The 23,896-nt window shown below is 47.4% G+C and overlaps 2 protein-coding genes across 2 annotated transcripts in view; both read left to right on the top strand.

The window, feature by feature from the left end:
* Nucleotides 1-1,506: 1,506 nt before the first annotated feature.
* Nucleotides 1,507-8,996, top strand: LOC118088185 (uncharacterized). The gene is made up of 3 exons (XM_035121481.2): nt 1,507-4,952; nt 5,135-5,192; nt 7,750-8,996. The coding sequence occupies exons 1-3, from the start codon at nt 4,821-4,823 to the stop codon at nt 8,919-8,921; spliced, it is 1,362 nt and encodes a 453-aa protein (XP_034977372.1). The 5' UTR covers nt 1,507-4,820; the 3' UTR covers nt 8,922-8,996.
* Nucleotides 8,997-17,712: 8,716 nt separating this feature from the next.
* The window catches only part of RBM38 (RNA binding motif protein 38), a 30,139-nt gene continuing 23,955 nt past the window's right edge, over nt 17,713-23,896 (top strand). The window contains exons 1-2 of the mRNA XM_035123258.2: nt 17,713-18,173; nt 22,568-22,691. Coding sequence (XP_034979149.1) covers nt 18,006-18,173; nt 22,568-22,691 — 292 coding nt within the window. The 5' untranslated portion in view covers nt 17,713-18,005. The remainder of the gene's footprint in view (nt 18,174-22,567; nt 22,692-23,896) is intronic.

Here is a 23,896-nt window from a genome sequence, read left to right on the forward strand (position 1 = left end):
GGCCCTCTTAGTTTTGTGTGGGTCTTAATCCTCAGCAAGCATTCTTCCTGAATGGGCTCATCTTGTCCTCCTGGCAGTAGCAATTGCCCGTTCGCTCCCCGTATCCATCTGGTGGCTATGTGGATTGAGCCCCAAAGCCTGCAAAAAAAGGACAAGTGAGATCAGAACAGTCACAATGCCAGACTGCCCTCTGGCTTAGCTTTCGATATGCTGTGGAGAAAGGAAAAAGCCGCTCCTACCCTGTAAGAGCAAAGAATCCAGGAGGGACCTCAAAAGATTAATAAGCCTGTTGTGGCATAAATCCTATTATGGGTCAAAGCCCACTTTGTCAGATGGATGAGAATTTCTTGAAAGGTAAGTGCTGTTTCACAATGGAACCAACTTCTTTGGGTGCCAGTGGGTTTTCCCATCAACAGGATGCTTAAAAGCTGCATCTTGCACTTGGCATATGACTTTACATTGGCAGTTGTAAACCTTTATTTGGGCCAGAAGATGGCAGCATTTGTATCCGTTGAAACTTACTGAGTCGATGCCTCTGGAGGGCTCAGTACATTCTGCCAGGTGCTAATAAAAGAAAAAATGAAACAAGAAAAAAAGAAGACCACACAGACTTCCATGACTATGGGCTTTATTGACACCAGGAAACAACAAGCGCCCTCTGAAGTCAGATGCCTTATTTTTATTTTCCTGATAATTATAGGTGCCTGCTGCAATTGCGTCAAGTGCTTCCCCATTGTGTTCCAGGATTAGCTCCCAACTCCTTCAGCAGCTATTATAAGTATTCCTTTCTCTCTCTGCTAAAAAATAGGTTGATGTATTCAAAGAGCAATATATATTTACAAGTGGGACTTGCAGTGCTCCTATTTATGGTCCCAATCCTCTTTCAGGATACTCCATTCCATTCCACCACCATTTTTATTTGTTTGTTTTGGATATTTATATACTGCTTTCCCACCTCTCCACCCACCCAAGCAGCCAGCTAGCATTCCACGACTGCTGAGCATGCTCAGTCCTCCCTAGTCTGTTTGCAGTTCCCACACCCACCCACCCTACTTCCCATGGCCCTATTTTTTAAAGGGAGATGGTGTTTGTTGCACTTCAGAAAAAAACTTGGGATTTCCCCACAGCCTGCTTTTACCTCCTCCTCATGCTCGAATGGTGTTATTTTGGCTATATAAGGGATGGCCATACAGCATTCACTATATACAAAATTTTATTTTTTTAAAACCAAACCCTGGATGCATATGGAAAGAAGAAAATCAAAACGAAAAAGAAAAATGGCACCAAGAAAACAAAATCAATTCAATCCCTCCCACCTTCCTAAGCAGGTGGGTCTTGCCACACTTCCAAAAGGTGATGAAGTCTGGACTTGGGTGAACAGGCTGGCCTTGTAGGCATCACCAAAAGAGAGATTTACATAAAATTTGCATGTATTAGTGTATCTGTATAGATGCAAATTTAGAAACAATTCCCATCAATATAAAAACTACACCGCAGCAGGAGAGCCTGCGGCTGTTGATGATACAGAATTTCCTTAGGGTTCGGTATGTTTAAATCTGGACTTGGACCAGATAGCCCTTCAAATAGAGGACTGCCCTTTGTAAGGTAGGACACATGCCCTCCCTGTTGGTGGAAGGGACCTCTGTACTCTCTTTGCACCCCACCATATAAAAAAAAACAGCGTCATGAGGGGGTGCCTTCAGTAATCGCAACAGGATACATAGGTTAGTTATTTCATTTACAAATGAATTGCTTCTGATGAGCATCTCAAAGCCAAAAGCAACACAATAAAAAAAATGTATATAAAACAATTGCATGTATAAAAGCAAGTTTTCAACAATTACGTATAAAGCAATGAAAACATTTTATAACCCATTTCAAATCCAACACAGGTACCAACCAGGATAGCAAGCTCTGCTTCAAAGGAGACAGAATAACGTCTACTAAAAGACAATGGAGATGACAGTTATATTTGTTGCGTAGTTAAATTTGTATGGCACGCTCCTCCTCAATCTCAAGTGTTGTCTTTACAGAACTCAGCAGCGATGAGCATAGGGGCAAAAACACTTGCCCCTGCCTGTCATTGGCTACTGGGGGAGGGCTGGTTATTGGGCCTTCTCAATCGTGGCACTCCCACCCATCAGATGTCAAGGAGATAAGTAACTCTACAACCCTTAAAAGACATCTGAAGGAGGCCCTGTATAGGGAAGTTTCTAAAGTTTAATGTTTTATTATGTTTTTATATACGCTGGAAGCTGCCTAGATTGGCTGAGGCAGCCCAGTCAGATGGGCGGGGTATAATAATAAAATTATTATTAATGTTGGTTTGCTTTGCTTTTGTTCTTGTCTTCATTATGTATTCTGAGTTTTTAATCTTGCATTTTTCTGCTGCTGGGAACTGCCCTGAGGTCTACAGATGAAGGGCTGTATACAATTTTTTTAGTTTTATTGTTGATAATAATGATGGCAATGACAATACTGTTGGTCTCCATGCTTTCCACCCCACCAGTCCCAGTGGGGGAAAATATATTTCTAAGGGAGGATCCCTGTAATTTGTTGAGAACGCAAGCTATATGAAAACAGCTGTGCCTACTCACCCATTATTTATACACCATAAATAAGTAAATCTGGAAGGGAAATCTTATCTCTCCACCATAAAGTATGTCATCTCCCCCCATGCCTGCTTCTCCAGGACGAACAGAGTCAATGCACTTTTTTACCCATCATACGGTAGGAGGGTTTTATGCCCATACCAGCTGTTCCTTTCAATGTTCCCAAAAAGCAGTGGAAGAATAAGCGAAGCCCTCCCTCTCTAGAGCTATTGCATTACTTTCGCCTGGTACCTGGTCCAGGAAGGCAGCTTTCAGAAACATTTCCTTGCATACACAAAAGCTAGGGGCTTGGCTTCACGTGACAAGATCCGGCAGACTCAAAAGAAACACACACACACTACATTAACATCCATGCAGCCCCTGAATAATTAAAGTGTCTCTTCAAGCTGAATGCATTCACCGAGTAATTAATCAGTCAGTAGGAGAAAATGTGCTCCCTTTAGGAAGCCAACAATGCCGGCTGTTGCATCTTTTGTCTGACTTAAACAAATGAGGTGGCAGACATGATGGTGCAGATCAGAAATTTTGGAACATGCACAATCCGCATTGAACACACTTGCCCTTATGACATTCTGTGCACGGAAAAGCCACTTTGCAAATTCCCTTTTCTTTCATCAGGCACCTGAGATCTTTAAAGTGTAACTAAAAAATGGAAAATGGAATGCAAGAGAGACATGTTTGCCAACAAATGTATCGTGCAAGGGCACATCAGGAGTGATTGTTGGTTTGCACTGACTCTTGAGCATGCATTTGTTTATTAAATTTGTAGAGCGCCCTTCATTCGCAAACCTCAAGGTAGTTCACAAAGTAAAAATGCAATATAAAAGCACGAAATACATGATAAAGACACTTCACGGGCAAACATCAGTTGGCCTTTGTGTAATGTACAAAACACCATATTTATGGGGACTGATGCACGTCTGCCTCATGTAGAAAATCACAGGTTTGATCCCCAACCCTTGCAATTCCCCGTCTTCCTCCAATGAGCACAGTGTGGTGGGAAAATATAGATCACCCATGTGGAGTAATTAATAGAAGACTTGGCTGTATACCTAGATCCAAAGCCCTGAATTAAACACACTCTCCAGTAACGGAGCCCCAGCTGAGTTTAAAAATAATAAAATGTGCAACAGTGAAGTGTTAGGAATATAGGCTGTTAGACCCCGTTTAATACAGTATCCTGTTTGGTCCACTTACAGCCACCACCACACTGCCCCCCGCCCGCCTCTACCCCTCTCGCAATGAACAGACCACACCATTAGTAAGTTTAAATGCTTTACTTACAAACTACAACGGTCAGATTCTTTATTGGTCAGATTCAGCAAGAGGAACAGATGCAGAAACTTCCTGGGATACCAAATACAGAAAAATACTTCAGAGCATGAGGCCTGGGCTTGAAGGGGTCAAGCCCAGGCATGTTGCCTGGTCAACTTCACATGATGGGAGAGAATGAAAAAAGGAAGTTTTGCTTCCTTCCAAGATGGGGGGACGTGACTTGCCAGTAGTTAAGTCTGAGAAAACTCTATGGTCTTGACCTCTTAAGAGTTGAGCTTACTAGTTCTGACTGCAATTGGCCACACTCAGGGTGACGACACACATTATATTTTAACCAACGGGTATCCATCGCTGTGTTTCGTAGAATTGGGACCCCAAGGACCATCTAATACAATGCCCTGCAGTGCAGGAAATCTTTTGCCCAGTGTAGAGCTCGAACCCACAATTCTGTGATGAAGAGTCGCACATTCTATCGACTGAGCTAGATTGATAGTTGGCTTTTATATATAATGGACTGAAAATTGTACAATATCCACATGTAATTGCTGTTTGTACTGTGAGACCCTTTGGACATTTAGGTAAAGAATTTGCATGAGCTGCAGTGGCAGGCGGCTCCACAGAGGGGCCATTTCACAGACCAGGGCCGGCCTGCCTGCCTGCAGTGACCCTCAAAAGCAACTCTCCTGATTGGTCCATCCAAGACAATCCTCACCTGAGTCACACATTTGAGCAATGCATGACACAGGACTCTTGTCACAAAGGCCTGTGCTGCTAACACACTGGCTCTAGCAACCCTCTGAGCACCCTCCACCACCCACCACGGCTGCTGCTGCTGCTTGCTCTGGCTGCGGCAGAGGGAACAGGGCAAGGGGGAGATGAGTGGAAAGATGCTGCACTGACTTCCAGCTACCGGTTTCCCCCCGCCTTCCAGCTATGGCTGTGCCAGGGGACAAAGTCTACAGCTGCCTCCCTTTTGGAGAGACACACCAGAAGCTGCTAGCCACCATCCTGATTGTGCTGGGACTTCTCGCTTTACTGGAATATGCCGTCAGACTGATTTCTTTGGTAAGCTCTGGGCCAAAGATGGAGGGTGTTACGGGTGTCCTTGTAATTGAGCGTGCTGTTGGAAGCACCAAGGTTTAACTTCAACGAAAGGTTTGCAAAGAGGGACCACTTGGGTTTCCCACCCTGTGCCCTCAGTGGCTGCTGAGCAAGTACATTGACATTTGCCTTTTACTTCCCTGCAGGGCTGGATTAGCATCTCTCCGTTAATGAGGAAAATACATGACTCTTGCTTCAAGAAAGGTACGTTTTAGATGAGAAAGAGGTGTGTGATGATGAGGATGATATCCCGTTTCCTTTTGGTCCCTCAAGTTCTTAGGATTATGCTCCTGTCCTGTTTTCCAGCTCTTTTGTTTCTCTCAGGCCACGGAAATCACGGTGTTGAAACTGGAAAAGTATCTGCTGGTACCCCCACAGCTAGAAATGTCAAGGGGGTGGGGAACTAATAGTCAAGGAAGCAAGTCGAAAGTGGGAAAATCTTGAGTATCTTTGGCTGCTCAAACCTCCCCACAATACCAAACAACCCAGTGTTTTGGGCAAATAAATGTGTGTGTGTGTGTGTGTGTGTGTGTGTGAGAGAGAGAGAGAGAGAGAGAGAGAGAGAGAGAGAGAGAGAGAGAGAGAGAGAGAGAGAGAGAGAGAGAGAGAACTGGAAAGAGAAAGGAGATACCTGTAAATGTGCAGTTTTATTACTCTGATACAAGATTACAGCACAAACCTTCGTTACGAACACAGTTAAGATATACACATACGTAACTGGCTATAATGGAATATTCAAGAACTTAAACAAAACTAGGTTCAAAAGATTTTTTCATTCAAATGAGAACAACATACATCAACAAGCAAAGGCACATCCCCAAACTTTTATTACTCTGAGATGCTTAAAAAGTTGGAGTCTGTTAGCTAAGACTCAATTGCTAATAATTTGTTAGCTAGCACGACTGAAAGAGGGCTAAATAAATTTGCTAATAATTTGTTAGCTAGCACGACTGAAAGAGACTAAATAAAGAAATGTCTCATCACACAGGGATAGCTAGTGTGGTTCTCCCCACCCCAAAACATTACGGACTACAACTCCCATCATTCCTATTGGGCATCCTGGCTGATGGGCATCGTAGTCCCTATCATCTGTGTTGACTACCCTTGTGTAGATCTGCACTCAGGCCCTTCTTCAGCAACACTCTGGCAAGCCCTGCTGACACTGAACCCCTAGCAGGGTGGCTGGGTCAGCAAGCAGCCACTTGAAATTCCCTGCAGTTATCCCAATGAAAGCTTTTTGGGAAAGCTCAGGTGCCTGCTTACAGCTTACCTTCCAATATCATCAGGTTAGCCCATGACTTTGGCAGCAGGGTGGGGACGGTCAAGGGGGTGGCCCACCAGAGGACGTATTGCCATGGGTGCTCTTCAATCCGGAGCCTGCCCTTTCCTCCCCTACAAAGTGTTAGGTCTGGTTCAGATGCAGGTCAACACTCAAGAGACGAGCAGAGAAGTTAACTCTTTATTCAAGGAAACAATATACAAGGCAGCAATCCCTACAAACAGGGCTGGCCCCTATGAAACAGCTGCCAGGACTGAAGGTCTTTGCCTGCTGTTTCCCTCTCAGTCTCCTGCCCTGCTGGATGTTTTCCAAGCAGCTTCAAATTATATGGGGCGGGGATGGTGAGGGAATCTATGACATTTGTTCTGCAACATGCATAGCCCTCCCTGCCCTTGGAGACAAGGGGGGAGAGGATCTTAATACAGTATGACCAGCAAACTCCTGGGATGCTTCTGCAGCCTCCTTTCCCTCCTCCTCTGCTTCATCTTCTGAGCCTGAACTGCTTTCTGCACCTGGCTCCTCTTGCTCACTAAAGCCTGTTGCTTCCTCAGCATCCAACCTCTCCTCCCTCCTTCTTCCTTTGACCTGTGCTCAGTCTCTCACCACCACTCCCTGGCCTCTGAGGCTTCCTCCTATGAGGCTTCCCTAGGGGGTTCCCCAACTGTTGCCTCCCACCACTCCTTGTCAGCCAGCTAGTCCCTGACACAAAGTTATCATGGTTGTATACTACCATGGCTTCACTCAAAGAGTCCTGGGAACTGGGCTCTTAAATTCTCTTCACTTCTGAGACTTCCCCATCCCTCTCCTTGGGACCCTTCCCCCTATTCCATTATCATTTCTCTGCTAGTTTCACCAAACAGCCTGCTCAGGAAAGCGAACCAGGCTTTGCTTGATCTGGGATTCCGTAAATTAACTTACAAAGTTTAAATTGGGGGTGAGGCCCACTTTTACAGCCTGAAGTCCACTTTCCATTCTGGTAAACTTTCTGGGAGCCGCATAGCAAAAGCGGAAATGTGAATATTACTCTTTAGACTAGTATTTACACACAATCTCACACATACTCCATCCAGGCAGAAAAAAAGAAGCATTATCAGAGTTCAAGGACACATACTTAGGAGAGTGCAAAGCAGGGCTGGTGCAGGTTGTGACCTAGGGAGGGGAGGCATGGCTGGTTAGAGTCCCAAGGGCCAGACAGAGCCGTTTGGAGGGCTAGGTTAGGTCCCTCAGCCAGATGCCCCTCACCCATGCAGTGTTTCTCAACCTTGGGTCCCCAGCTGTTGTTGGACTACAACTCCCATCATCCCAGACCTGCTAGTTAGGGATGATGGGAGTTGTACCGTAGTCCAATAACAACCGAGGACGCAACTTTGAGAAACACAGGCACTTTAAAGCAATGACCAGGGAAGCAGCCTCCTTTTCCTCCCATTGATGCTCCCAAGTGTTCTAACCACCCTCACACTTCCCCGCCTCTCTTTACCTCAGGCAGCCAACTTCTGAAGACCATGAAGGTCCTCTCCAGCAGCAAGAGACTGTGGAAGGAGTCACTGCTGCTCAGAAGCCGCAAGAAGCTCTCCAGCATGCGCTTCCGCTGCATCGTGGAGCCCGTCAAAGTCACAGTGAAGATGAGCAGCCTGCAGGAGCCCAAAGCGTGCTGCTCGCAGGGCGGCCGCAAGAGCAAGGCCTACTACTCTGGCGAGTGGTCCAGCCACCACGACACAGATGACAAGAAGGCCAGTTGGTACAGGAGACCGCAACGCCGACAGAGCAGCCCGTGCAGCTCCCACCCCTCAGACACCGAAACCCCCCAGCCGGCGTGCCCCGCCGGCTCTGTTGCCTCCTGGGTGCGTTTCAACTTCAGCCCCCCGCAGCGCGCCACCGAGGCCGCGAGCAGCTTGGCCCGCTGCGGGGCCCACACGCGGAACCACCAAAGAGCCACCGGCGACAAGCACCACAGCTCGGACGTCACCAGGGAGGGTGCCCATGGGCAGAGGTTCCTGCAGCACTCGGTGGGCATGAACACCGAGGAGCCTGCTCCCCGCTCCCCAGAACCCCCTCACGAGCACTTCAACCCCCAGTCCAGCGAGACAAATTTCATCCCCAGCCCCATCTTGCCGGGCCCTAGGCGGGTGGTGTACTCTGCCCTGGCTTCGGATGCGGCGTCCAGGACCCACCTCAACGGCGAGGAGTACCCCTACCCGCATTCCCCAAGAGGGCCGCGGCACCGCCTCGGGCCAGAGTGGCAGCAGCGCTTGCCCGCGGCGCAGCAGGCCGAAGTGTATGTTTACCTGGTCAGCCCTCCGCTGCCCAGCCCGGAGCACAACCCCGACCAGCCCAACCACCCATTTTCCACATCCCAAGGCATCTCCAGAAAGGACGTTCTCGCCAGCAGGGTGTCTCTCAGCCACAGCAGGGGCAGTTCCAGCCAGGGACCAGCAGGGCAGGGGGGCAGCAACACCCACAAGCAGCGCAAGAGCATCTGGGAGAGGAAGCACCAGCAGAGGTCCATGCAGCCGAATCCGGACTATGAGAAGCTGGCAGGAGGCAACGGTGGCGCCAGCCTGGGCCACCACGAACCCTTCTCCCACAATCCCCCTCTCCTGGCAGACAGGGGGAGGGGAGGTCTCGATGCAACACCACCCACCATTGCCAGCTAAAGGTGCCTTTCAGAGGGGACGGGCTCCTGAAAGGAGCAAATGGCAACCTCTCCCGTTTCGTTGAATACCCTTTGAGCGTCCTCGGGTCAATAAAACTTGAAGGCAAGGCATACACATTTCTGTATGGAGATTATTGGAAGTGTCTCAGAGTTTGCGACTGGTTATTAAGTAAAAGAAATCTCCGTGTCCCTAGATCTAAACAATTGGGCAGAATACTATCTGGTAGAGAGAGTCCCAGAAGAGGTGTCAAAACACACAGCATGCAGCAAAGTGAAGCATGGGAATATAACAATAACACCACCAACAACAACAACAATTTTTATTTGTACCCCACCCATCTGACTAGGTTGCCCCAGGCACTCTAGGTGGCTTCCAACTTACAGTGGTACCTTGGTACTCGAACGGCTTGGCTTCTGAACAAATCCGCTCCTGAATGCCGCAAGCCCAGAAGTAAGTGTTCCAGTTCGCAAATGTTTTTCGGAAACCGAACATCCGACCTGGCTTCTGCTTGAGTGCAGGAAGCTCCTGCAGCCAATCGGAGGCCGTGCCTTGGTTTTCGAACAGTTTTGGGAGTCGAAAGGACTCCCAGAACGAATTAAGCTTGAGAACAAAGGTACCTTGTATATAAAAACATTCTAAAGCATTAAACATTAAAAAGCTTCCCTATACAGGGATGCCTTCAGATGTCTTCTAAAGGTTACATATAGGGTTAGACCTGTTAAATATTTTGTTCTAAGTCATAGAATCAAAGTACAAAAAGGAGAGATATAGTATAACACAATGAGTATAATCAGTTACATTTCCATACACACACACACACACACACACACACACACACACACACAATGTGTGTGTGTCCGTCCCCAGATATTCATAAAAGGTTATTCAGAAGAAGCATGGCTGAGCAAAGACAAGATTTTGAACTTTTTCTGCTCTCATAATTCACTAAACACAATGTGTGTGCGTGTTTGTGTTTAAAAAAGAGGCTCATTATTTATAGCTGCAGCGCTGAGATCTAAAAGGCCACAGTGCGTTCAGGGTAATCGGAAAATGCAGAGACAAAGGAAGAGACCTTTGGATACAGCATGATCACTGCTACAAACGAAAAAGGATTTAGGGCATCTCCTCCCAGGATGCTTCACAGCCTAGAAGGGTGGCAAGCATCCAGATCTGGCATTAGCAAAGCCAACAAGCCTAACTATTCCCACAGTACTGTACAAGCTTTCGGAGAGCGGATGGAGGCTACAGTCTACAAGCCACAGTCCAAAAGAGATGCCTTTTCTATCCCCAGCCTGTCAACTTGAGAGCTTAATACCTGCCCTGGAATTGGGGTTTTAGTCCATGGAATGCAGGCACCCCACTATAGGTTCAGGTAGCAAGCAAAAAAAATAAAATAAAAATGTTTTGGGCTGGTCCTACCATTAAGCAGATTGTGGCAGCCACCTCTGGCGGTGGATGCTGAGAGGTGCAGAGCAGTAATGAGGCTTTGCCGAACACAACTCTATGCCATGCGGTCTTCCCTGCAAGGCTTAAGGCAGCCGACTGCAAGGTGGAAGGTGGTGTAAAATTCAGTTGCCAAACTGGCAGGGTTTTGGATACGCAGGCAGTCATGGTGGTGGGGAGACCATATTGTCTTTGCCTCAGGCAGCAAAACAGTCCAAGCAGAGGGGGATATGTCTGGCTACCCTATTTTTTGGCATGATCTACATCAGGCATCCCCAAACTGCGGCCCTCCAGATGTTTTGGCCTACAACTCCCATCATCCCTAGCTAAGAGGACCAGTGGTCAGGGGGATGATGGGAATTGTAGTCCAAAACATCTGGAGGGCCGAAGTTTGGGGATGCCTGATCTACACTAACAGTGGATGAGGGAAAATAAAAAAATTCCTTCAGTAGCACCTTAAAGACCAACTAAGTTTTTATTTTGGTATGAGCTTTCGTGTGCATGCACACATGCACACGAAAGCTCATACCAAAATAAAAACTTAGTTGGTCTTTAAGGTGCTACTGAAGGAATTTTTTTATTTTGCTTTGACTCAGACCAACACGGCTACCTACAGTACCTGTAACTAGTGGATGAGGGAGGGGCACTGAGAGTAGGAGGCCCCAATTCCCCTCACAGAATAACCTCACAATCAATCCTTCTTTCCAGGCAATTCTTGGAATTGTAGCTCTTTGAAGGGGAAAGAGTTTCCCAACAGCTTTCAGAACCCTTAAACTACAGCTCCCAGGATTCATGGGTTGTTGTTTTCTCGCCAGACGGGGCCTTATTTTGGTCCATCTAGCTTAGGTTGCCTCCCTCTGAAGGAGCAGGTATACAGCTTGTGGGTAATTTTGGATGCTTTGCCTGTCACTTGAGGCTCAGGTGGCCTCAGTAACACGGAGGGCCTTCCACCAGCTTTGGCTGGTGGCCTAGCTGCACCCCTAACTACTGTTGTCTATGCTCTGGTAACCTCTAGGTTAGGTTACTGCAATGCATTGTACATAGGGTTGCCTCTGAAGACGAGTTGGAAACTTTAGCTGGCACAGAATTCAGTGGCCAGGTTGCTCATCGGGGCAAGACTGATCCTGGCACAACTGCACTAGCCACTGATTCGTTTCTGGGCCCAATTCAAAGTGCTGCTTTTGACCTAGGTAAAGGGACCCCTGACCATTATGTCCAGTCGTGACCGACTCTGGGGTTGCACGCTCATCTCGCATTATTGGCCGAGGGAGCCGGCGTATAGCTTCCAGGTCATGTGGCCAGCATGACAAAGCCGCTTCTGGCAAACCAGAGCAGCACATGGAAACGCCGTTTACCTTCCCGCTGTAGCGGTTCCTATTTCTCTACTTGCATTTTGACGTGCTTTCGAACTGCTAGGTTGGCAGGAGCTGGGACCAAGCAACGGGCGCTCACCCCGTCACAGGGATTCGAACCGCCGACCTTCTGATCAGCAAGCCCTAGGCTCAGTGGTTTAACCACAGCACCACCTGGGTCCCTTTTGACCTAGAAAGCCTCAAAAAGCTCAAGACCGCAATACCTCAAGGACAGCCTCTTCCCATATAAGCTGACCCCCGACCCTGAGATCATCATCTGAGACCCTTCCCCCGGGCTGGCGCCTTCATGCGCATCTTTAGGCACCAGGCAACAACATTCCTCTATAATCAGGCCTTTGGCTGATTATCTATTATTACCTTGTAAATGTGTTTGTGGAAGGGGCTTATTGATTTGTTTTTGTTTGTTTTGTTACATATTTTCTGTTTCCATTTTTTATTTTTATGTTGTGAATCACCATGATCTTCGGATCAAGGGTGGCATACAGATTCAATAGTAATAAAATAGTATCGCCCACAGAGAGCAACTAATTTTTTTGTGGGGGCTTCCTAGGAGCCGGTTCCTATGTGCATGATTTTTTAAGGGTTCGCTCTTTTCTTCCTCTTTCCAAAGGCGCAGCTTCGTAAACATCTGCGGTCACCAAACGCATCATAACCAAGGAGGGACGGAGGCTCCCCTCCCGACGACCTTCTCCAAATGCCAGCGCTCGCCAGCAGCTGCAAATTGCAATTATTTGCAATTGGGATTCCTGCAAAGTTCAACATTTAAAAAAACAGGCGCGCGCGCTGTTAGGCGGCTTTCTCTGGCGGGCTTCTCGGCACAAAGATTTGCTTTGCAAACTTGCATTTCTTAGTCAAATCCAGCGCTCCTTTCTGCCGCCTCTATGCAAATCGACCGTCCATTTGCAACGAGCGGCAATATTCTCCGGGGTGGGGAGGGGAGGAGGAAGAGGCTCCCGCAGTGCCTGCTGGGGGATGTAGTTTCAGTGGGAAGCAGAACCGGCAGGCTTGAAGCGGGTAGTGCTAGCTCCCTGCAAAAGCCACTGTTTGGGATGGGTAAATCTACCAGCAAATGCAGGCTGTGTCTCATGCCCATGCCCAGTTATCAGGACTGAGTTTCAAGAAGCCTTTGACAAAAGTCCCTCACCACAGGCTCCTAAATATTAGCTAGCCAATTCGGTTCAGCTGTAGAAGTGATGCATGTTGGCGCAAAAACAAGCAAGCTAACAAAACAAAAATACACTTAGTTTCACATAAAGGCTACTATCAAGGCATCTGAACTGGAGATGATGGGCCAGGAACAAAACCTTGGGATCATTTTGGATAGCTCAATGAAGATAGGGATCCACTTGTGCGGAAGCTGTGAAAAGGGATGAACTCCATGTTACGGATCGTTAGGGAAAGAATATTTTAGATCTGGAAAAAGTTCAGAAATAGGCAACCAAAATGAACAAGGAGCTGGAAAACTAACAACATTAGTCTTATATTCTGGGGGGAGGGATAGCTGCAAGGGGGCATTACAGAGGTGTAGAAGATGGTGTATGGAGTTGAGAAAGTGAATAAAGTGTTTTCCTCCCTCTCTCATAATATTTACTATATATCCCAACTTTCTGCCAAGGCACCCAATACCCAGGACCATCCGATGATGGTGATTCATAGCTGTCAAGTTCTCCCTTTTTTTAAGGGAAATTTCCTTATGCTGAATAGGCTTCCTCGCGAGAAAAGGGAAAACTTGACAGCTATGTGCTGAATGTTGGAAAATTCAAGAAAGACAGAAGAAGAAGAAGAAGAAGAAGAAGAAGAAGAAGAAGAAGAAGAAGAAGAAGAAGAAGAAGAAGAAGAAGAAGAAGAAGAAGAAGAAGAAGAACTTATTCACACAGCACATTGTTAAACTATGGAATTTGCTCCCACAAATTACCAGTGGCTAACCAAATGCTTCTTGGGAATCTTACAAACAGAGCATGAAGACAACAACCCTCTTCTGCTGTTGGTTTCCCAGAAAGTGGTGTTGCGCTGGTACACTGCTTCTCAACATGGAGATATCATTCAGCTATCGCATAACCTAAGTGTTGAATTTAGTGGTTAAGTAACAAGTAGATGAAACTTGTATTCTACAAATCCAGCAGAAGCATGGGAGGGGAGAGGTGCGCTGATGCGCTTGTCATGAGAAACTACACGTTTGGTGTGTTTGGTGTAACATACACATACGGTAGTTGGTTACCTGGCCAGATCAGTTCTCCGTTCTCTTGACAGCTAGTGGGCAAGTGGCTACAAAAGAAAACAGCCTTTTCTGTGGTTGCACATCAGCTGGGATGCTCTTCCACAAGTTGACTTACCTGGCCCCTTCTTTGATGTATCTTAGACCAGGCTTAGCCAAATATAGTAGTGATGCTTTTCAGATGTTGGACTCCAACTCCCATCAACCCCAGCCAGGGATGGTTGTAGCCTAGCAACAACTGAAGGGCCACAGGTATCTCACACTCAATTTAGCCTCTAGGCAAAACGTGTTCCGTTTCAATGGCCTTTGAGAATTTAATTCAGGTGCGTTTATTACGTTGGGCTTAATTTTGACAGGCTTATGTTCACCTTCTGGCAATACAGTCGTACCTTAGATCCTGAACGCCTTGCGAGTCGAACATTTGCCTCCCAAACGCCGCAAACCCGGAAGCGAGTGTTCTGGTTTCCAAACGTTTTGGAAGTCGAATGGACTTCCAGAACGGATTCTGTTCAACTTCTGAGTTACCACTGTATAATCTTTGAATTACTGCTTTTTGTTTGCATCTCCTGTATTCTGCAAAGGGTTTTGGAATTCAGTCTCTAGGATTCTGCACTTGATTTTCTGGAATGCTAATTGTGGGAGCATAAACAGCGACTCGAGTGATAGGCCACAGGTTGATTTCGCTCTCAGTGCAAGCTAGCCATGATGATGACAGATCAGACATGAAATGTAGGCAGAGCCAGAATTTTATAGTGGTGAGCCACATTTTGGTTTCCAGCAGCCTTTGTCCAGTTTCCAGACACATGGCTGCAAATGGCACACAATTTGGCAGCCACAGGATTTTGCACAGAAATTTGAATTGGATGTGTTCCTTTTTTTAAAAAAACATAATTTTTATTGATTTTACAAATTACAAAAGATGGTACATACATAAACACCTTTTCCACCTTCTTCCCACCCCCCTCCATGGGTCCTCCCCTGCCACAGAAGTATCCCACGCAGGTGAACAGTCAGAAGTGGTCCATTTTGTGATTGGGTTTCTGTCCTCCTCCCCCTCCCCTGCCCCCGAAGCCCCCCCCCTGCCACCAGGGAGCTCCAGTAAACCAGGGCAGTACGCAGGAGTTCATCCATCCAACCATCTACTGTCATACCAAAAAAAAGAGAAAATACAAAAAGAGAAAAAGAGAAAAAAGAGAAGAAAAAAAAGACAAAAAGGAAAAAAGACAAAAACAAAAAAAAATTCATCATAATTGTTAAATTCATAATTGTTAAACCATATTTTGTGGGCTTCCCGACCCTCCCCCCTTCCCCGGTTTTCCTCCCTTATTTATCATCTTCAACAGTTTCATAGTTCATATTTTATAACATACACCTTTATATCTTATACCACTTTTAAACTAACTATTATCATTTTCGCCTAATGTCCAATCACTGAAAAATCAAACTCCCATTTTTTCTTCCCGTGCCTAATTTTTACCCCCTCTATAGGCCTCCATATTTTCACCTTTTTCCAGAATCAATTCACTTTTTAAACCTATAACTATTCCCAAACTAACCTTACACCCCCCGAGTACCGGCTCCACCCCACCAATCCAGCAAGTTCCATAGTCAGCAGTCCAGTTATAATCCTATTAACCCATCCTTACAATCACAACTTCACTTTCCCTTCACCCCACCCCCTGTTTACAGTCTTTTGCCATCCAGGCCTCCATATCAGACCCCTGAGCTTCTTCTCTTCTCTGCTTAATTTTTCCTTCTTCCCTGTGGTCATTCTGGAGTTCCAGTAAATCCAATCGTGCCCCCCTCGAAGGGGAGGCACTCCATCCAACTTTTTGTAGAGTAAAATCATCATTTTTTTCGTGGTGGGCTTCATTTTGTGTTAAATCATCACAGTCCTCATCTTCATCTTTTCCTTCCAAATCACAATCACCATCATTGTCATTCTCACATTCGTCTTCTTCAGTTTCAAAAGCTTCATCTTCTAAGAAATCATATTCTGCCATCACCATCTGGAATTGTTGCTGTAACTCTTGCCGTTGTGTCTCCTCTTGACATAGTTCTATTCTTGCTTCCCACATTAAGGTCAAAACAGTCCGCTGAAACTCAGGCGGGTACCTTTTTGTTGACATAGTTCAGTCCTGTCAAGGTCAAAACTTGTCACATGGGGTGGAATATGATCGCAGTCTATTTTCTCGACTCCATTTTAACAAGCTGGCTGCATTCTTAAAAATAAAGTTCGAACTCACATTTCAAAAGCATATAGACCAAAAAAGAATTTCCAAAAAGTCCAGAGATAAAGATAGAAATAAAATTTAACTATAAATCCTGATCAGCTCACTGGGTTGTCTGGGCTGCCGGCTCCCGAGGAAAAGAAAGGTCTTTCTTAGTCTTAACCTCTTTCTGCAGGGCATTCACAACCACAGTCTCTCTCCCCTTTTACCCTGCATTTAGGGGAGATTCTCTTTGATGCCTTTGAGGAATCCTTTTAAGTTAAAATCTTCTGTTTACGGCTTCGGGTTTCTGTTTACTGCCTCTTATGTTACCGTAGGGGGGGGGTGGCTTCCTCTTTTCCCCTCTCTCCCAGGTCCAAATTGTTGCCTTAATTTACATTCCAAAGAATCCAAATTACTCACAGTCTATTCATTTGCTGAATGTTCTTGGAAGAATTGGCCACCTCCACTTCCCAGACTCGCAGCTTCGCGCTCTCAGAGCAGCAGTGTCAGCCTGTCCGCCGCGGTTCACCTCCTCGCTCTCGGGGGCTTAAACAAAGCCGATCCGGGGAGGAGAGAGCCTGCTTTTGGCGCCGCCAGGCAAAATCCGTCCCCAAAAAGCTCGATTTGGGGCTTTTAAGGAGGTTTCGCTTCGCTGGAACGATTCCCTCCACCTCTGAAGCGCCGAGGTCCGCTCCGCTGAGCGGACCCCCGTCTGAGCAAGATGGCGTGGTCAACTGGAAGCCCCTGAATTGGATGTGTTCCAACGATTGGTTAACTGCACCAATCCATAATGGAATGCCATACTGTACAGGAATTTGGGGGCTACTTTGGCGCTAAAGACCTTTAGTACTTTTTTTTTAAAAAAAAAATGTATGTATTAAAAGACGGCTTAAGAATTTTGTGAGTGTGCGCGCGAATGTGAAGGTGGAATTTAAGTTTTTAAAATCAAAAAGGAATATTCTCCATAGGACTTCATTCATCTAAGAAGAAATAGGCTCAGGCGCCGGTAGTCCACGGACGCTTCTGCCGAGAGACAGGTCTTGCTACCACGCGCAATGCAATCCTGCACAGTACACGTCTACTCAGAAGTAAGCCTCGCCAACGAGCTCCGCGCGACTTATTCCCAGACCCCACTGAATTGCACGATCAGGCTTCGAAGCGCCTCGAAAGTCCGCGTCGCCGTCCTCGTTTTGCGCCGCCCCAACGGACGAGGCGTCGGCGGCGAAGAACTACGAAGCCCAGGGGCCTCTGCGGCCGGCCAGGCTCGATGTTTTTCCCGACCCGGCGGCGGGGAGGCGTGGCTGGAGCCCGGCCTTGGAAGGGGCGGAGAGGGAAGGATGGGTACAAAGGCGCGCGAGCGCTGGGGAACACTTTCAACGCTCCGCGGCTCCAGGCGAGAGGTCGTGCTGCTGCTGCTCGACGGGGCGGGGGGCTGGAAGCGCTTTGGAAAGGCGGAGCGCTCTCATTGCCCCCTGCCGTCGATGCTGCGGTTGCTTTTGCCGCTGGAGCTGCTGCATGGGGCGCGGAGCTGCTGCCGCTACTGTGATCGCTGAGTCGCTGTTGCTCGGGGGAGCGGGCTCCCCCGGTCTTCTCCTCCTTCCTCCTCCTGCTCCTCCTCGCCCGTGGACCGCTCGCTGGGTCGCGCGGTGACCCAGGCAGAGTAGGACATCTCCTTCCTTCCACCCTGGACGTCTTTCCTCGCGCCTCGTCTCGCCCTTTCCTCCTCTTGGATGCTTATTCCAGCCTCTCCCACTCTCCGCCGCCCTCCTCGTCCTCGTCGCCCTTCTCCTGCTCTCCAAGTAGCAGCTGCGGCCATCGCCGTCGGGGCTGCTCCGGCGCCATGCACACGGTGCAGAAGGACACTACCTTCACGAAGATCTTCGTCGGGGGGCTGCCCTACCACACCACGGACTCCTCGCTGAGGAAGTACTTCGAGGTGTTCGGCGACATCGAGGAAGCCGTCGTCATCACGGACCGGCAGACGGGAAAATCCCGGGGATATGGCTTCGTAAGTGCGGATTTGGGGGGCGGGGGGTCGCTTTTCGGGAAGGGCTGGGAGGGGGGGGTCTGTTCTCGTCACCTGGCGTCGGGGCACCTGGCCAAAGGACCTCCTCGCTAGCTCGCCTCTTGCAGGCCTTGCCAATGAATTCTGAGTAGGCGACACGTCGGGGCGCTCACCTGCAATAGGAGTCTTCCCTTTTCTGCCTTAAGCCTGCGTTGAAAGGTTAAAATTTCAACGGCTGAAAGGGGAGACAGGCCTTGGGGAAACCGTACAGTATTTTTAACTCCCTCTTTCTCGAACTTGGTGATCCCTTTGAGCCATAACCAGTCTATATTGAATGAGATACTAATCGAATTGTAGAGCTAAAGGGGCCCTGAGGGTCATCTAGTTCAGCCCCTGCAATGTAGGAATCTCAACTAAAGCATGACAGATGGCCACCCACCCTCTGCTTAAAATCTTCCAAGGAAGGAGAGTCCACAACCTCTGAGGGGGTCCATTCCACTATCAAACAGCTCTTTGTCAGAAAGTTCTTCCCGATGTTTAGTTACAATCTCCTTTCTTGTAACTTGAATCCATCGGTTTGGGTCCTACCCTCCAGAGAAGGAGGAAACAAGCTTGTTCCCTATTCCCTATGTGACAGCCCTTTCAATGTTTGAAGATGGCTATTGCATCTCCGCTTAGTCTCAGGCTAAAAATACCCAGCTCCTTCAACCATTCCACATCAGGCTTTGTTTCCAGACTCTTGAGTTTGATGCCCCTCTGTTATATAAACTTGCAAGGAAATATGAGGTGGGGGTGGGGGTTAAGGAGGTGGGGTGCAATTTGATGGCTCAGGCAGGGAGCCCACAGGCCTGCAACTGCCTCTTCTGGCTTATGAAACTGGAGGAGCCACATCTAGAGGGACTTTGTTCCAAAGTTGGTTTGGGAGTCTTGTAGCTTAGAGTTGGGGTGCTATGTAGGTAGAGGGAGCAGAAAGTGGGTAGTTACTCCTAGGGGAAGAGATGGACACGAGCTGAAATCTAGGTTCCAAAGGGTCTGGAGAGCTCTTTGTATTGTATTGTATTGAAGTGAAGTGTTCTGCTTAATTGGAATTTGCGTGTTCTTGTGGGATATGTCACCGTTAACAATAATAGTAAAAACAACATTTGGTAAAGGAAAGGAGACTCCTTGGAGAGGCCTGTAGCTGGGAAGTGGAGACTCTGCTTGGGATTAGATTATCTGCTCAGTGTGTTTCTGGGGAAATGGGGTTGTGGGTCGCATGAACATTACAGCATCTCTTCCTTGAAGCAGTGTGTGTGTGTGTGTGTGTGTGTCTTGTGTTGTCTCCCTCATCCTTTCATACTGAGCGGGGAGTGGGGTGACCTCCGAAATTTTATCCCATCAAGGAATCCGTTCCAGTGGTTCTACGGTGGTCCTGATCTGTAGGGAATTTGCAGCAGAGTGGCAGAAATGCTTTGCGGGTCCGAAAGGGGAGGGTGTCTCTTGGAAAAGGAATCAGGCTTAACAGTTGCAGGGGGTATTGCGTGAGCAGAGGAGGTTGCGTTACTTCCTGCTGCTTTCTGACTTTGTGACCTCTAATCGGTATAGAACTGCAATACTGAACGGTACTCAGCTCTGTGCGTGGGGGAAATGGTTTTGTATCCCAGTGTACTGCTGCCCCACTGCCTTTGATCCTTGTTGTTTTGTTCCCAGTTCACAAAAATCGGGGTGGGAATATTACCCTATCACGTTCCCCTCCCCCTCTTCCAAATGCTCCCACACTGTTCATGCTGTGGGAGTATCACATGGGCTCCTTTTTGCATTTCATATGGATGTCTTCCCACAGTTTTTCAAAGTCAGTTGCTGGGTGAGGAGATGGAGGAAATTGCATCTTCTCTCTGCCTTTCAGACTTTTGAAGGGATTGCATGCTGAGTGCAGGAGCTGGGAGAGGTGAATAGCGAACTCAGTTCTCCGAATTCACACAGCCAAAACAGCAACATGCACAGACAAGGTGTTGGCAAGTTGCAGAGAATCCAGAGGTTTGCAGAAGTGCAAAAAAGATAATTTAAATGTGCATACACACATTTTTCAGGGTGGGTGGAGGAGGAGTAGCCTCTCTAGAACAGCTCAACAAGGACTGAGCATTTATTGGGTGGGTGGGTGTGGAAAAAGACATGGCTGACTAGTACTGATGAGGAGCACTTTGTGCTGCAGTATTTTGTTGCAGGCACCGCTTAAGTTCCTTAACTTGCTGCTGCCACAAAATGCAGGGATAGCTTTAAAATTAGACAAATTCATGGAGGTATGAAGAAGTACCAGTCATGGTGGCTGTACGCTATCTCCACAGCACCACCCATGTTCCTAAACCATTGAGCCTCTTTTGCCGATCGGAAGGTCAGTGGTTCGAATCTGCTCGACGGGGTGAGCTCCTGTTGCTCTGTCCCAGCTTCTGCCCACCTAGCAGTTCTAAAGCACGCCAGTGCAAGTAGATAAATAGATACCACTGTGACGGGAAGGTCAATGGCGTTTCTGTGCGCTAAGGCTTCCGTCACTGTGTCCTGTTGAAGTGGTTTCGTCATGCTGGCCACATGACCCGGAAAGCTGTCTGTGGACAAATGCCTTCTCCCTCAGCCTGAAAGCAAGATGAGCGCTGCACCCCATAGTTGCCTTTGACTGGATTTAACTTCCCAGGGGTCCTTCACCTTTTACCTCTGCTATCTCCAGGATCAGAGGTGGGATGGCTCTGAATGCTAGTTGCGGTGGAAAGTGCAGTTGCCCTGCAGTCCTGCCTGTGAGCTTCCTAGAGGAATCTGATGGGCTGCTTTGAGAGCTCATCTTGCATTAGAGACATGGGAAGCTCCTAGTTGATCCCTCTTGCCCATTCTACACAGGCTGGTACCTGTTCTCGCATGTTCTTCAGCAGATGCTTTCGTAGTCTTACCTAGAGAAGCCAAGGATTGTGCCTAGGATCTCTACCGTTTCCTTTCCCAGGTTCTTAAATTTCTACTTAAAGGGAATTCTTCAGAAAGACTCAGTTCTTGTTGGAAGCAACAGGAAACTTTCTCTAACCAATAATTGGCCTTGCACTTCATTGTTGGGCATCTTCAAGATGCCTCTGTGAAGCTCTCAGCAGGACATTTTCACCACCACCTCCCAGCCGCTTTGCATTTTTAGCATTAGAATAAAAAGTCAATTGAACTTCTGCACCCCAGGAATGATTTTATGCGGTGTATTCATAGCATTATGCCAAAGCCGAGACAACTGTGGCCAGTCTTAGCTATGGTTTATTGTAACAAGCCAGATTCAGATATGGTTTATGAAGTTGACTTGTTGCAATAAGCCACAGTTAGGACTAACCACAGTTTACGAGGTTGTGCCTAATGTTAAATTGCAGTTGAAAATGGAAGCAAAAAGCTTCTGATCTCAGTACCTGCAGTCGAGAGTTTGGTGTGGGGAGCTCTTTCATGCAACACTAAGCCAGAGTTTATTGTTGCATCCCAACCATGACAATGATTTCCAGTTATGTAGGAATGTCACATTTAGCTGGAGTCTTTAAAATAGAACTTGCACGGTCTACATAGACGAAGCATGTTAATTTCCCCCTGGAGACAACTTTGCGTTTAGCAGTTTTGTCGTGTATCGAAATAAACCCTGCAGACTTGATAACAGTGTACAGACAGGAGTGTCTCCTGCCTTCTCAAGCTTCAGTAATGCAATTCCACACTTTCAAAAAGGGGAAGCTGTTCATTTCTGTGCTGTTCTTGCTGCTGGTTAGGTGGGGCTGCGCTGCTTGGGTTTCTGTTTGCTTTGTTTGTGAGAAGAAAAGGAAAAGCTACCACCTGGTGTTCCCTTCCAGTGCCAAAAGGATTGGGGGGGGGGAGGCGGCGGCGACGATGTGTTGTTGTTTTTTTAAAAAAGGAAACAAAAATAGTAGCTACTCTGAACTTATCTGCTTGCAGTTTATGGTACTGTCCCTTGAGTGCTTTTTTCCTTTGGGATACTTCCATCTACTGCTGGCTTTTCCACTGTAAATCACGTTCTGAAGGTACTTCGGCCATAAAGCTGCCTCCGTGAGTGTACCAGAGTTCAAGGGATCTTGAATCTTAAAACAGCATCTTCTTCGCCTGCCTCCGCCTCTGCTTGTCTGCTTGGCTGCTTGATATTCAGCCTGCCTGCTCTTTTTTACTTGTGATGTCAAAACAGGAAACAAAAGGGGGATATAGGTGGAGATGATTAGGCTTCCTCCCTCCAGAGCCACATAATGGATTATCCCCTCTTAACAGCTTTTCAAGTGAGATTCAAGGAGAGTTCTTAACTTTGTTGTGTGGAAGTGCTCGCTAGAAAGGAGGAGAGATAAAACACCCACTTGGTGGTGTTCCAGGTCTCTTACAAACGCAGTTTGTCTGCTTCTTCGTTCCAGGTGACCATGGCTGACAGATCTGCAGCCGAAAGGGCTTGCAAGGATCCCAACCCCATCATTGACGGCCGGAAAGCAAACGTGAACCTTGCCTACCTGGGAGCAAAACCAAGGAGTATTCAAACTGGTGAGACTAACTGCCCCCCTCTCTCCCACTCTCCCCCTAAAATGGCTCAATATATTTCTGGGTTTGAACGGGACAATAAAAATAAAGCTGTGTGTTTTCTGCACCCAGGAAGCTCATTCCACCATCCAAATAAACTCTGCATGCTGAGTGTGATTTGCTTCTGCTGCCAAGAATGGAGTTTTCAATGTCACTGACAATCTCTTGGCAAGTGCTGTAGGAGCTGGAGCAGAGAGACCCTGCAACTATGCAGGCTCCAGTTCCCAAGGAACAGGGACCCTGTGTTTTTTGTACAGTCGTGGTCAAGTGACATGTGCAGCCCCCCCCCCTTTCTTGTGTATGCATTTCCCTTTTCTGGTTTGTTCTAACCCTAGTTTACCATGATGTCCACATCTGGCAAACTGTGGCTGAGGCGAAATAATAATTTATTATTTATACCCCCGCCCATCTGGCTTGGTTTCCCCAGCCACTCTGGGCAGCTTCCAACAAAATATTAAAATACAGTAGTCCATCAAACATTAAAAGCTTCCCTAAACAGGGCTGCCTTCAGATGTCTTCTAAAAGTCTGGTAGTTGTTGTTCTCTTTGACATCTGCTGGGAGGGCGTTCCACAGGGCAGGTGCCACTACTAAGAAGGCCCTCTACCTGGTTCCCTGTAATGGAACCACCAGAAGGCCTTCAGCGCTGGACCTCAGTCCAGTAGAACGATGGGGGTGGAGATACACTTTCTAAAAAAGAAAGTGGGGGATGAAATTGGTATATAAGGAGCATATGGTATGCTTAAACATGCAGAGTACAGTGGTACCTTGGTTTACAACCATAATCCGTTCTGGAGGTCCATTTCTTATCCAAAACAGGTTGTAATCCAAAACGTAGGTAAACCAAGTTGCCCCTGTACTCTGGTTGTCAGACCAGGTGATTGGCCTCTGTGACATCCAAATTGAGCCATTATATACAAATCATTATATGGCAAAGTGAGGAGGAATTAAAGAACCTTTTAATGAGGGTGAAAGAGGAGAGCACAAAATATGGTCTGAAGCTCAACATCAAAAAAACGAAGACTACGGCCACTGGTCCCATCACCTCCTGGCAAATAGAAGGGGAAGAAATGGAGGCAGTGAGAGATTTTACTTTCTTGGGCTCCATGATCACTGCAGATGGTGACAGCAGTCATGAAATTAAAAGACGCCTGCTTCTTGGGAGAAAAGC

Source organism: Zootoca vivipara, chromosome 7 (genome assembly GCF_963506605.1).
Source record: "Zootoca vivipara chromosome 7, rZooViv1.1, whole genome shotgun sequence".
Taxonomy (NCBI): Eukaryota; Metazoa; Chordata; class Lepidosauria; order Squamata; family Lacertidae; genus Zootoca; species Zootoca vivipara.